Source organism: Triticum urartu, chromosome 7A, assembly GCF_056163025.1.
Source record: "Triticum urartu cultivar PI428250 chromosome 7A, HENAU_Tu73, whole genome shotgun sequence".
Classification (NCBI taxonomy): Eukaryota; Viridiplantae; Streptophyta; class Magnoliopsida; order Poales; family Poaceae; genus Triticum; species Triticum urartu.
In genome coordinates this window covers 13,728,477-13,741,500 of record NC_141879.1, presented here as the reverse complement: position 1 = coordinate 13,741,500, position 13,024 = coordinate 13,728,477, and the positions used below count along the sequence as shown (strand labels likewise).

Sequence of the window (13,024 nt, the reverse complement as noted above, 5' to 3'; positions counted from 1 at the left end):
TTCTCTATTGGGAGCACCAGGGGATGGCCTCTGCCACGTTCCGTGAGACGAGGGAAGTACCACCGACGTGAAGGATGAACGACATGGGTACCCGAGTAGTGGACTACGTCTTCGTGCGATGGGTGCGCGGCGGCTCGACACCGAGGAGGCCAACTACCACCGTTCATGGGAGCAAGGTTCGTTCGGTCTCCCTCATACACGATGAGGGCCGGCACAGGGAGGCAACGCGAGCGCGTGGAGACGAGAGGCAGAGCCGCAGAGGTGCTCGAAGGATGAAGGATGGAGACCGCCTTGCCGGGGCTCGGACGCGGTAGCACGGTGTCGGGCCGTTGCCAATGGCGCATGTCGCCGCCGAGTTCGCCGGGGAGGAAGAGGGCCGGCAGCAACCAAGCACTTCCTCGGGGTACCGAAGCGGATCCTCTGGCCATCCTCGCCACCGCCTGTCTCGTGATCATGTTCAGCGTGCAACCACCTCGCCTGCTGAAGGGTCCCGGTGGCACCGACGAGGCCGCAGACGGTGACAGGGGACTCCGACACGAGAAGAAGGTGGCCACACGGGTTCGCCGGGGAGGAAGAGGGCCGGCAGAAACCAAGCTCTTCCTCGGGGTACCGAAGCGGATCCTCTGGCCATCCTCCCCGCCTCCTGTCTCATGATCATGTTCAGCATGCAGCCGCCTCGCTCGCTGACGGGTCCTGGCGACGCCGGCGAGGCCGCAGATGGTGACAGGGAGCTCCGGCGTGAGAAGGTGGCCACGCAAGCGCGCCAAGGAAGGTATCAAGCAGCGCGAGACGGAGAGTGCCAAGAGGAAGAGGGAGGAGCAAGAGCGGCTCGACGCCACGGAGGCCAACTACCGCCTTTCATGGGAGCAAGGTTCGTTTGGTCCCCTCGTTCACGATGAGAGATGGCGCGGGGAGGCAACGGGGGCGCATGGAGACGAGAAGGTGGAGCCGCACGCGGCAACGAAGGCACTCGGGGGATGGAGGATGCAGGTCACGCGGTCGAGCGCCACCAGGTGGCGTCCTCCAGGTAGCGGTAGCAAGCGTTGATGGCAGGGTTGCCGGCAACGAGCGAGTAGCGGTCGAGACGCCCGCACCAGGTTTGGGACTGGCGCAACTCTAGGATCGATCGACAGAGGTAGGGGTGGTTCATAAATTGAAGGACAGAGTTCGTGCACTTTTTGATGAGCTGGGGAATGTCAACTTCAGCTATCAAGATCCTGTTAAATACGTCCTGACAATTTCCCCACCCTTCGGGCGGCAATCGTGGCCACTGGCATGGCATCAACTGAGGCAACCCTGCACTATTGTTTCTTTCTACACACGCACACGTGTGTCATCGGTTGGAAAGGTATAATCCAATCAGATCCATCTGAGTTGAGTTCAAATTGAAATTGAATTGCAATTCCAATTCCCCATGAGATGAGATTATTAGTTTGGATTGTACAAATACATAGATTAAGCATGCGTTAATAGAAGATTTTGGTGGTTAAAAGAATAAGGCATCAACAAAGTTATGCAAAAAAAGGTGATGACGTAACTAGCTGGAGGATGAAGTGGAATCACCGTGTATAGCAAACAGCAAACAGCAAGGGGCAGGGTATAGATTATCATTTCTACCCCTAAAACATACAGTAGCTGCTGTGCTTTCAGTTAGCAGCAAAAGATGGGCCGGATGTTGCGCTTGAAGGGGGCACACACATCTCACAAGGTTCTACTTGAGTGAGAAAGAAAAACATAGGATATGTGATGCTATCAATCTTAGCACCAGAAGAAAAACAACAACACAGCTAGGTAGGTAGAATGTATGGATGGACAATCAGTTATAAGTGGATCGAACATTCCTGTTCAAGTTAAATGCTTATACCTCCACTAGAATGCAGCAACACAAGACTTGAATGCCGAAACTGCAGACCACGGCATACTTATATATTCATCCCTAAACATCATCCTGTTGAGCTAATCAAGCCAATCAACCTTAAGCAGCAACCAATCAAGGTAACAAATCTCTATCCGCACCAAAACCCTAACTAATCCTAGATCATCCATGGCTCGATGGCGGTGAAAGAGAGCATGGTACAGCCGTGGGTCGATGGCCACGAGCATCATCAGGGCAAACAACTACAGAGGAGGTAGAGGAGCTCACCATGGGAATGTGTGCAGCCGATGCCGAATGGTAGCACCACCTCTGACCGCATAGCTTGCCCGCCAAAATGAACCCCATCTCCTCTGTTGTACGGAATCAATCCTGGTTGTTGCTACTGCACAAAACAGGAAGGCAGGTAACAAGATAATCTATGGCTGAAATCCAAGAAAAAAGAAAAGAGGACAAGACAACAACCTCTTGTGTTTTTTGGTGCTTTTGTGGACAGAAAAAAGTCTATTGATTTTAATCAAGATCAAAAGGAAATCATGTCGTGGGTGGCTTACCCCTTTGTTGAGAAGTTGAGAGCAGATTTGACATGAACCCCAAGAACTAGCTCTCCTGCCATCCACACATGCATAAAAAAAACATTCAGTTAAGTGTCCATGAGTGGTGAAGTGCAGGTAATAGCAACGTAGAGTAGGAGCAAAACCAAACCTCATTCTCCTGGAGATGGCGATTTGAGGCTGCATGGCTGCATCTCAGCGACCCGCCAAGGAGCACTGAAGTCCATTCCGAGTGGAGAGGAGGCTTACCACCACGCGATTGTCTCCATTGCCCAATGCATAACACCATCTAAGCTCCGCAAAAGGATACGTGGACTGAGTAAAACTTTTTGATTGAAGGGATTAGGACAGAAATAAGTAATATTGCAACCTCCTGTTCTAGAAGGAACAAGGACAAAACTCATCATCAATATGCAGGCTTTCTAATTAAAAGGAGCTCTGCTGCTCGTGTGATTTCAACAGGTGGTAGTGTCTTTATTTATTTAATTTAACAAAGTGAAATAGTTGCAACTCATTTCATGTTCCAAAATTCCCTAAAAGAAAAGAAAACATCTTGCAAATATCGCTACAAAAATCAGCATGAAACATCAAATGTAGTGTATGCACCTGGTTGGATAGGCACATGTAATACTTGAACGTGTATGTGGTTGATAGGATGGATGCACCTATGCACTGATGAACCATGCATGAAATTCCACACATAGGCAAGTACAACCCATGCAAAGTGAACCCCCCATTTCATAGTACACTCCTACATCATAAACGAATCGACTAGGTCGAATGGAGCAACGTTTAATCACCGTATTAAGCAAAGTGATTGGCCCATCCTGAACATGTAAATAGTTAGAACTTTGTTGCAAAATGTGAACAAATTGACTAGATTGTTTTCAAATAATTCTTCGTAAAAACGGGTACAGTAGGATAATCACTTGGATTAATACTTATAGGCGGAAGACAACGTCACATTAGAATTATAGCTTCAACAGGTTGTCTTTGACTACAGAGTTTTTCTAAAAGGATGTTTAGCTTTCAGCAACTATCATCAAATAGGAACAAGTTTGCAATGTATCAGAAGAACGACTACCATTCTCGCAATAACCGAATGACCATTCATCATGTATATTAAACAATGCTTTGAGGAGTGACTCATGATTTCAAGTATATTAAACAATGCCCTAAGTAGTGGAAACAGAGGATATAGTCCATGCTAAACAGAAGACAAATGAATCAATTAGCAATCATAGTATCAAGTTAATCCTAGAGTTACAATTCTAAGCAAGCCTTAAAGTAGATAGCACCTCAAGACCAGACATGTAAGCATGCATCAACCAAAAGGGGATTGAGTAACTATACAGAGCAGTTACACACAAAAAATAACTATAGCATGCCATATTGTGCAAACTATAGTATGGTAATGCTACCCAACAGACCATAGATTCAGTCTATTGATTGAAAAAACCACATGGGATAGTTGGTTACTAAAGGGAATAGTGAATCAGGCTTTCAAGTATATTAAATAATGCCCTAAACAATTGGGGACAGAAGATACATTCCATACTAAACAGAACACCAATGAATCAAAATTAGTGATCCTAGAATTGAATTAAGCCTAGAGTTACAATTCTAAGCAGGCCTTGAGCTAGATAGATATAGCACATGACAGTCAGTATCAAGAACAACAACAATAAACCCTACAAATTGGGGACTTTAGGAAACTAAGGAATTGGGTGCATATAGAGCATACAGAGACCATACCATGCTTCAGAGACCATAAAGAATAAGCCATTTGACCCTAAACAACACCCTCTACGCGCCTTAGAACCGCTGGAGGTGAACACCCCAAACGAATTGATTTCAGAGTGTTTCCAGCAAAGGTTCATCTAAGTAAACAAGCAAAAGGACTGATCTTGTGATCTCATCCCTGAAAAAAATCAGCATCTAATTATTGTACGTGCCTCAATACATGAAGTGACAAGACTCTGATTGGGCAGTCAACAGATAAGGCTATTGATCTTGTTGCACTCGTGTTGCTAGGTCCGCAATATTTTTTAGAAATATGTTTCTCAACAAGGGGAATCGAGAACAACAATTTCAAAAAGGAAATCTTTTTTCAACAACAGGTAGCATCAATATTTATTCTTCATTCATGGTTCCACAGTGTTTCTAGTTTCAACCATCTTCAATGACTTAACCAAAGATTGATTAATAGACCCACACAATTTCTTGCAATTGTGACATTCTGAAAGAATCTAGCTGATGCATGAGACTTGGGAGAATTACGAGGGTAAACATGACAAATTTTACTGATGATGCAAGTAGTTAGAAAATCCTACAAGAGACATACAACGAGCAGAAAATTTGAGAAGGCACGCATGCATACCTTCACTGTTGTAGTGCCAGCAGCCTCTAGAGCTACATCTCCCGCATTAGCAAATCGATTGACCAAACCTGGATATGTAAACGGTTAGAATATTGTTGCCATATCAGAAGTAGTTGGGTAGAAATCTTAAAATCATTCTGGATCATAAATATGGGTACAGAAAGATAATCACATAGACAAATGTTGAAATTAAAGACAGCACAACATTAGGATTCTTCAACAGATTGTCTTTGGCTAGAGAGTTTGCTTCAAATTTTCTAGAAGGATATTTAGCTTTAAGGAACCATCGTCCAAAGTAACAAGAGCGCAATTTAACGGCGAATAAATCATCAAACAATTCAAAGTAAGCAAATGACCGTAGCTCGTCTCCATAGACCTGTTGTTAATGACACGTAGACGTGGTGTGTTTGTCAGTCAATAACTAGGCACCCAACTCAGCAAAGATAAGATCCTCAAGTGTTTAGCACTAGGCATGTATCAAGGCATTAACCAATACTCGATTGTGACTTCTATCGTTCATCAGTCATCATACCATATTACCACGTAAAGTTTGTGTCCTGGCTCAATCAGGAAATTTCAAAAGGTATCAGCAACTAGATCAATATTTTAATTCCATTGAGTATTTCAGTTATAAATTACATCTCAAGTAAGTAAATTCTCACCCTCACAGATATCTATCTGTCAGAATCAGACTGCTAGACATCCCAAGTTCCACATATAAGTTGTATATACAGTTGATGAATACCCAAAACAAGCTCTATTTTTAATTTCCGAAAAAATGGATTCGCCTGACGATCAAAATGTCTTGGCGTCGCAGGCAGCACAAAGGATAGGGAAACCAATAAGGAAGATGTGGTGGCGGCCGCGAATAGAAGATGGGACGGGGGCGGGAGGTATGCATACATTTACCATTCTAGTTTCAGCAGCGTCCAGAGCTGCATCTCCAGAGTGAGCAAAGCAATTGACCCAACCTAAACATGTACATAGTCAGGATTTTGTTGCAATGTGTAAACAGATTGACTAGATTTTTTTTTCCAAATCATTCTTTGTCAAAAACACGGGTACAGTAGGATAATCACTTGGAGTAATACTTATAGGCGGAAGACAACACGACATTAGAATTCTAGCTTCAACAGGTTATCTTTTACTACAGAGTTTTTCAAAGAGGATATTTCAGCAAAAGCAGGGTTGGTCAATAATTGGGTTAGCCCTGTTAGTGACAAGCGGGATTAGTGAATAACAACAAAGAGCCTCAAGTGCTTACAACTAGACATGTATTAAGCCGTTAATCGATGCTGGGATTGCAATTTTTATGGCTCATACGCTCGCGTACCATTAACATGTAGTACGATTTTTGTACCGAATCAGGAAAATTCAAGAAGTTGCAGCAAGTAGACCAATGTCTTATTCCTCATGACAAGAAAATGTTTTGACTTTGTGCATGTTGTGCACGGTCCTTGCTAGATTCTGTATCCTCTGCTACAACATTGACATTCATTCAACTCAAGTGGCTGGACAGTAGAGATAAAGCACGGACATAGTAATTCAGTTACAAATTAGTACGTACATAGTATTGCAGTAAGCAAGTATAAGTAGATTTTCACTCCCTCACGGATAAATGTATCTATATCAGAAGAAGCAGGGAGAGTCGTACACAATACACATCCCAATTCCACATAGTACGTACTGTAGAAGCTAATACATTAGTTGTTGAGTGCCCAAAATAACCGATTATTTTCTGTTCTGTGGATGGAAGACGAATGGATCCGCCTGAGATCCAATCTCCTTGGCACCGGACCGGAGACAGCGCGGAGGGCAGAGAAACGAAGAGGGGAGATGCCGCGGGGGCGGGGAACGGAAGACGGGACGGGGGCGAACCTGGATGGCGATGCGGTTGATGTGGAGGCTGCTGCAGGCGACGTGCGCCACCACCTCCTACTCCTGCTCCTTGCCGGAGCGGATACGGTCGCGGATCGCTTGAACTGCCCGCCGGTGGTGGAGTCAGGCCCTTGACGAAGAAGGCGGTGTCTTGGTCCAACTGGAGCATCTTCGTCCCGGCCGCCGTCAGCCGCGCGAGTGCGGAGCCAGGCTGCCAGATCGAAGACGTGGCCGTCAGCTACGACGACGCGTCGCGGATCTTGGAGCGCCGCCTCCTCGGCTGCTCGGTCTGGAAGCGCCACAGGCGACGGTGAGAGGAGGTGTGAGAGGGCGGTGGCGGTGGCTTAGCGGAAGATGGGGAGAGGCGGCGACGCATCGGGAGAAGAGAAGACGGGGAGAGGAAGAGGGTGGGTCGTTTGGGTTTGGGTGGCTTTTCGTTTTGGTTTTCAACTTGCGTTGATGGATTGGAAGCAAAATATTCGGCCGTCTTAGGAATTTCAGGCGGGAGGGAATGAAATTTTCATGGGAGGAGAGGCGTCGGTTTGAGAGGAAAATGTGGGGAGACAGAGGATGCCGATATGCACGACGGTCGGTGGTTTGATTTCCTTGTGTTGTAGACGACTCCTCGAAAGAATGTTTTTTTTTCTTTCCATACTGTATCTGTATACGTGGCATTCGATCAAGCCAGTGGCGCGCACTCCGTTCATGGCGGCCGACCGTAGCAAGGCTCGGTCATGTTAGCACATCCAGCGACGATGACGACGAAGGGGTCATCCTCCACCGTGCTTCGCGGCGTGCCGCCGTCTCGAGGTGGCTTGGCTACTATTTGTTAGTTGTCTCGGCTAGACGTTGTCAGCGGAGTTGAGTGCAGCAGCAACTTGCTTGGACGCGTACGTGACCGCAAGCGCAAGCACGGGATGCTTCGGGTTGAGGTGCGCGCGGGATTAATACTTATAGGCTGAAGACAACACGGCATTAGAATTCTAGCTTCACTACAGAGTCTTTCTTAAAGGATATTTAACTTCCAGTTACCATCATCAAACAGGAAAAAGTGCGCAATCGGCGGCGGCGGCGGCGACACATCGGGAGAAGAGAAGATGGGGAGGGTTTGTGTTTTGGTTCCGGGAGTTTTCTGGCTAGGCTTTTCGTTTTCGTTTTGGTTTTCTCGCTATTCTAATGAGTCTGAGTCCGACCTCCCATGGATCGACGCAGGGCCGGGCCCATAATGGTGCAGAGTGTGCAGCCCGCACAGGGCCCATCAATTTTAAGGGCCCCAAATTTTTTTATAACATTCCTGTCCGCTGGGTCGTGCATGATGCTGGGCCGCTGGTCCTCTAGGCGCTGAGTCGAGCGTCGCGGCCTCACGGGCCGCTCGATGCGTTAACTACTAGCCAGGACGATGCCAAATCCTATTCGGCGCTTAAGGCGCCGAATACAGGCCAATTCGTACAGGGCGCACACCCCCCCTTGTACACTTGGTTTTGTAGCGGGCCGGCCCATACTGCTTTACTGTTTTCTAAAAACTCAAAAAACCGTGCGTCCGCCGCGACTCAAAACCCGCTCGATAGCTCAAGTAGCGACTGCAGTAACCAATTGGACCAGATGACCACATGTGGTATTGTGCCCATTTTTCTTCTCTTTATAGAACGAGAAAAAGGCAGCTGTTTTCCTTTTCCTTTTTCTTTCTATCTTGTTTTTTTTTCTTTTTCCTCAAATGCGTGAAATTTTTCAAAGGCGACCAATTTTTTGCAAACGGTGAACCTTTTTTCAAGTTCGATGAACTTTTCTCAAATTCGATGAACTTTTTTCAAATTTGATGAACTTGTTTTAAAAGTTGATGAACTTTTTTCTAATTCGATGAACTTTTCTCAAATTTGATGAACTTTCCTCAAATTCGTTGAACTATTTTCAAATTTTATGTTTTTTTTCAAAATTAGTGAACTTTTTTCCAATTTTTGATGAACCCATTTTCAAATTGATGAATGCTTTTAAAATACATGAACTTTTTTTTATCAAAATTGATGAACTTCTTTATGAAAATCGATGAACTTCTATTAAAATCGGTGAAGCATTTTCAAAATCTGGTGAACTTTTTTTAACCTTTTTATTAAAATCGATGAACTTTTTCTAAGTCGATGATTTTTTCTTCAAAATCCAGTGAACTATTTTAAATTCATGAACTTTTTTTCATAATTGATGAAATATTTTCGATTTTTTGTGAACATGTATTTGAAAATATGTGATTTGTTTTCAAAATCGATGAACTCCCAAAAAAAAGTGGATTCTTTTTCAAATTTACGTTTTCTTTAAAAAGAATGTACTGGCACTGAATGAATGGTCATGTAAACTGTTTTCGAAGCAAACACATCAAAGTCTCCGTAGTGCAGTGGTTACTACAGCAGTTTCCTTGCGGAGGCATTTGTTTTCGAATCCCAGGTCACGCTTATATTTTTCCTGATGTTTGTTTTTTTAGCATATCGATACGACCTATGCTGGACCAGCCCACTATCACGCATCTTCGGGCGCCCTCTACTCTAAGCGGCGCTGAGGGCGCCGAAGAGGAGCTCTCCAGGACGATACCCTAAGAGCATAGATTAGCCCCCAGCGTGATTAACGCGTTATCGGAGGCTGCCGGCCGCCGCTGCTGCTTCTTGCCGTCCTGATTAGATTCAATTAAACTAGGCGACACCGACTCTGCGTTGGAAAATTCTTCATATTGCACTCCAATTCTTCGATGGTGAAGCCAACTAGTCAAGTTTTGCACTAGTGAGTATTGTTTATTAATCTCTCAATCCTCATCTTATATACAGCGAATTGTACATCCAATTTTTTATTATCTTTGATTGTGTGATCTACTATGCTATTGATTCATATATATGGCAACTATGTGGGTGCCTCTGATTGGAAACCGTGTAGGTGCACCGAGAAGGTAGCATATATTAATCGCATTCAGAGGCAGGTGAGATGCCGCATCTAGACCAGATCAAAATCAATCGCATCCAGAATTGGCGACGGGCAACACGGGGATAAGCAGGCCAACAAGCCTGGCGCTTCCAATTATCTTCGTCTGATCGACATGTTCCTCTCACCAAAATAGGTAGCCTGTTGTCACTGGCTTGTTCTTTTGATTGACTTCGGCTCCTACAATCCTACAGTCCTACTCCTAATTTCTAAATCCTAATTAACTTTGGTAATGATCGTTACATTGTTAGAGATCGGTTCTTGCCTCTTTGGTTGAAAATCATAGTATAGCAGTTCAACTGGACAGGGCACGAGACTAGGTGAGTTAGACATTATATCATATATGTTATAATTGCTCTTAGTTCATTTTTTTCTACTGAAATAGGGCCCTATTTTTTAGTTTCGCATAGGGCCCCGGATTTTGCTGGCACGGCCCTGGATCGACATAGACGCTTCCCTCCGGTCTATCTCAATTGTCCATCACTTTTCTACCGCAATCTGACGGCAGCCCAAGCACACCACCTTTCCAAACGCATAAAATGACTACACATAGTATAACTCCATATCCAACTACATAAAAAAAAAGAAAATGCTTCGAAAAAAAGAGAAAAGAAAATGCCGACACCACAAAGGACACACACACAATGTAGTAAGTCAAATTTCCACAACTTGGACATTGAGAACCCCCACCGGTTGACAATGTCAGCATCGTCGCCAATGACATGAGGTCATTTTATTCGGTGTCTTCCATGTGCGAGTTAAGGTTGATCCCGAAGTCTGATCCGGTGTCTTCCATGTCCAAGTTCAGCAGGCGGAGGTGGAGTGAAAGCTCAGTTATCTGCATTCGACCGTGGGTCATGAACCATGGATGGTAGATGGAGGCAACTAAAAGCCATGTGTCCTGGGTGACCTTTTTTTATTAATTTATTATTCATGGCGCGCCAACGGGCGTAAGGTCTCTTGAAGGGACGGGTCGGCGGCAGGGTCGGAGGTCTGATGCTTAAAATTTCGGTGGATTGTTTTGGGGCGGGGCGGAGTACCGGCGCGAGGACGTGATGGCCGTCTGCATTGAGGGTTGCGAAACGCCTTTTGCGGCGTGCGGTCTGCCCCTCGGACATGATGGTCGGACACATGCATGAGGACCTAGCGGTGGCCGGTGATGCCATGCATCCGGAGGAGGTAGAGAACGGTTCGGAGAGGGGGGCGGGGCGTGCCGGCGTGACGCCATGCATCCGTGCGGACAACGGGGGAGAAGTTGCGTACGTGTGGACGACGACGCGAGGCACATAAGCAACCAAGCTATATAGTGCACTTAATAAGCAAAAAAAAGGAACGAGAAAAAACCGTTTGATGAAGCAACCAACCAACGTGTGTGGTGCGAACCAACCTGTGGTTGAGATGGTTAGGTGGACAGTGGTATCCCCAACCCATCAGGGTTCAAATCCTGGTGCTCGCATTATTCCTGGATTTATTTCAGGATTTCCGGCGATGCGCTTTCAGTGGGAGGAGACGTTCCCGTCGACGACGAGGCGCCTACGGTGGGTTCGTAAATCTCAAGATGATATGCCGGCTCAGTCTCTCGGAGGTGCTCATAGGGGTAGGGTGTGCGTGTGTGCGTTCATAGGGGTGAGTGTATGCGCGTGTATATGAGCGCTTGTGTCTATACTGATGCTAAAAAAAAAACCAACGTGTGTGGTGTGTTGGCTCGTTTTTTGCTAGCATGACATGACGCACGCATGCATCAGCCCCGTCTCAGCGAGCGCTCAATGAAGAAAAAAAAACTCCACGCGATGAAGAAAGAAAGAAAGAGAGAGAAAAAGCTAGCCCTAAAATTTCGCAAGAGAAAGCGGGCGGGACTTGACATTCCACATAGTATGATTGACATGAAGTGGCAATTGCGTTTTTATTGGTGGAATACCCTCTCCCACGGATCGATTCAATCTCTTCTCAGATCCGACGCTTGGAACCTCACGTCACGCGGATCGCGCTCCCTTGTCCTTATAAATCCGTGGTTGGTGAGCTTGCCGGATATGGTCGGTTGAAGCCGGCGCACGTCACGAAGGTCGAGGAAGAATCGGTGTTCATCGAGCAGGTCAAGTCCATCCAGGAGACGGAGCCGCGTGTGGGGGCTTGGTAGGCTTCGGAGAGGACCAACCGGAGTCATCAGAGCAGCGCCGGAGTTGGACTGGACCGAAACCCTGGCCATGGGTTCTTGGGTTTCGTTAGATTTGGCTCCCGCGGGTCCGAGGGCCGGAAGCTAGAGTTTTCGGCAGCCAACTGGTCTATTATAATGAGTTAGATAGAGTCGAGCTCCTACGGATCGACGCTTCCCAACGGTCGATCTCAATTATCCATCACTCTTCTACCAAATGCACATAGCGCATTGAAGTAGAACCCTATGAGTAGAAGTAGAACCCACATAGCGCATTGAACACCCCCATGTGTTGACAATGTCAGCATGTGTGGACACGTAAGCAGAAAAGGAGTCGTCGCTAGATGGTCTACGGATCTGGATGTAATTTTTATTTTTTATGTTCGTTGTACTATCATGATTGAAGATGAAATAAATTGGAAGTTTTTCCAAAAAAAAGGAACTTGTTGGAAGCAAGCAAGTATGCTAGTGCATGAGTAATAATAAGAAAGAAAAAAAGAAAAAAAAAAAGAAGAAGTAGAAGCGAGCGCACGAGTTTTGAACCAAGCAGCGAACGTGTGGTGCATTGCGTTCGTTTCGTTGTGGCTAGCATGACGTCACTCGTGCACGTGTGTTGCGTGTTGAAACTTTTCAACAGCTAGCGGCCAACTCAGCCAGCGCTCAAGGCAAGGGAAGGAAAAAAAAAACCGTCTCGGCTGGAGGACACGCATCGGCATCGGCATGCACGAGTTTTGACTCCTGTTTCTGTTTCGAGTTCGAGTGAAGGCCGTGACATGCGTGTTCCTCTGCCTCAGCCATGGTCTTGAAGCCTGTCCGAGTTCCAAATTTTGCAAACCTGAAATCGCTGGCAAGTTGGCGTCGGCAATCTGCTGGGAACCAGAACTGGGCGTGCTTGGCGTCAGTTAGTTGCAAATGTTCAGAACTCCCCACACGTACGCACAGTCAAAAGCTTAACACTAAGCAGCTACAGGAAGTAGTAGAGATGAAGCAATCATATTTACTTCCAGGATATTATCAGCGGATCCTGGCAATGCAAAAGAGTTTTGGAATCCATGCAAAAAGACAGTTCAACCAGTTGTATTTGAACAAGGAAGAGACTTGAATTGGGGTTTAATTAAGCAACTCAGTTATGGTCAGGAAGAGACTTGGGCGGATGTGGTGAGGAAGGAGCAGAGGGCGATGCATCTGCCGAACCCCAACTACGTGGATGCCATCGCCAACGACAA

The 13,024-nt window shown here is 46.0% G+C and overlaps 1 protein-coding gene across 2 annotated transcripts; it reads right to left on the bottom strand.

Moving 5' to 3' along the window:
* Nucleotides 1-1,470: 1,470 nt before the first annotated feature.
* LOC147956935 (uncharacterized) lies at nucleotides 1,471-7,050 on the bottom strand. Of its 2 annotated transcripts, none has more exons than XM_087537124.1 (5): nucleotides 6,686-7,050; nucleotides 4,808-4,875; nucleotides 2,579-2,716; nucleotides 2,428-2,482; nucleotides 1,471-2,258 (listed from the first exon to the last, which is right to left on the bottom strand). In XM_087537124.1, the coding sequence occupies exons 1-4, from the start codon at nucleotides 6,852-6,854 to the stop codon at nucleotides 2,474-2,476; spliced, it is 384 nt and encodes a 127-aa protein (XP_087393250.1). In that variant the 5' UTR covers nucleotides 6,855-7,050; the 3' UTR covers nucleotides 1,471-2,258; nucleotides 2,428-2,473. The 2 variants fall into 2 exon arrangements, with proteins under 2 accessions (XP_087393250.1, XP_087393251.1); XM_087537125.1 differs by having other exon boundaries at nucleotides 1,471-2,255.
* Nucleotides 7,051-13,024: the final 5,974 nt, after the last annotated feature.

Bases quoted from the DNA above. Each gene is read 5' to 3' on its own strand.
- LOC147956935 (XM_087537124.1), bottom strand. From the start codon at position 6,854: ATGCTCCAGTTGGACCAAGACACCGCCTTCTTCGTCAAGGGCCTGACT. The intron at 4,876-6,685 runs GTTCGCCCCCGT...TTACATATCCAG, and splicing joins TCAACCGCATCGCCATCCAG to GTTTGGTCAATCGATTTGCT. The intron at 2,717-4,807 runs GTATGCATGCGT...TGCGGAGCTTAG, and splicing joins CTGGCACTACAACAGTGAAG to ATGGTGTTATGCATTGGGCA.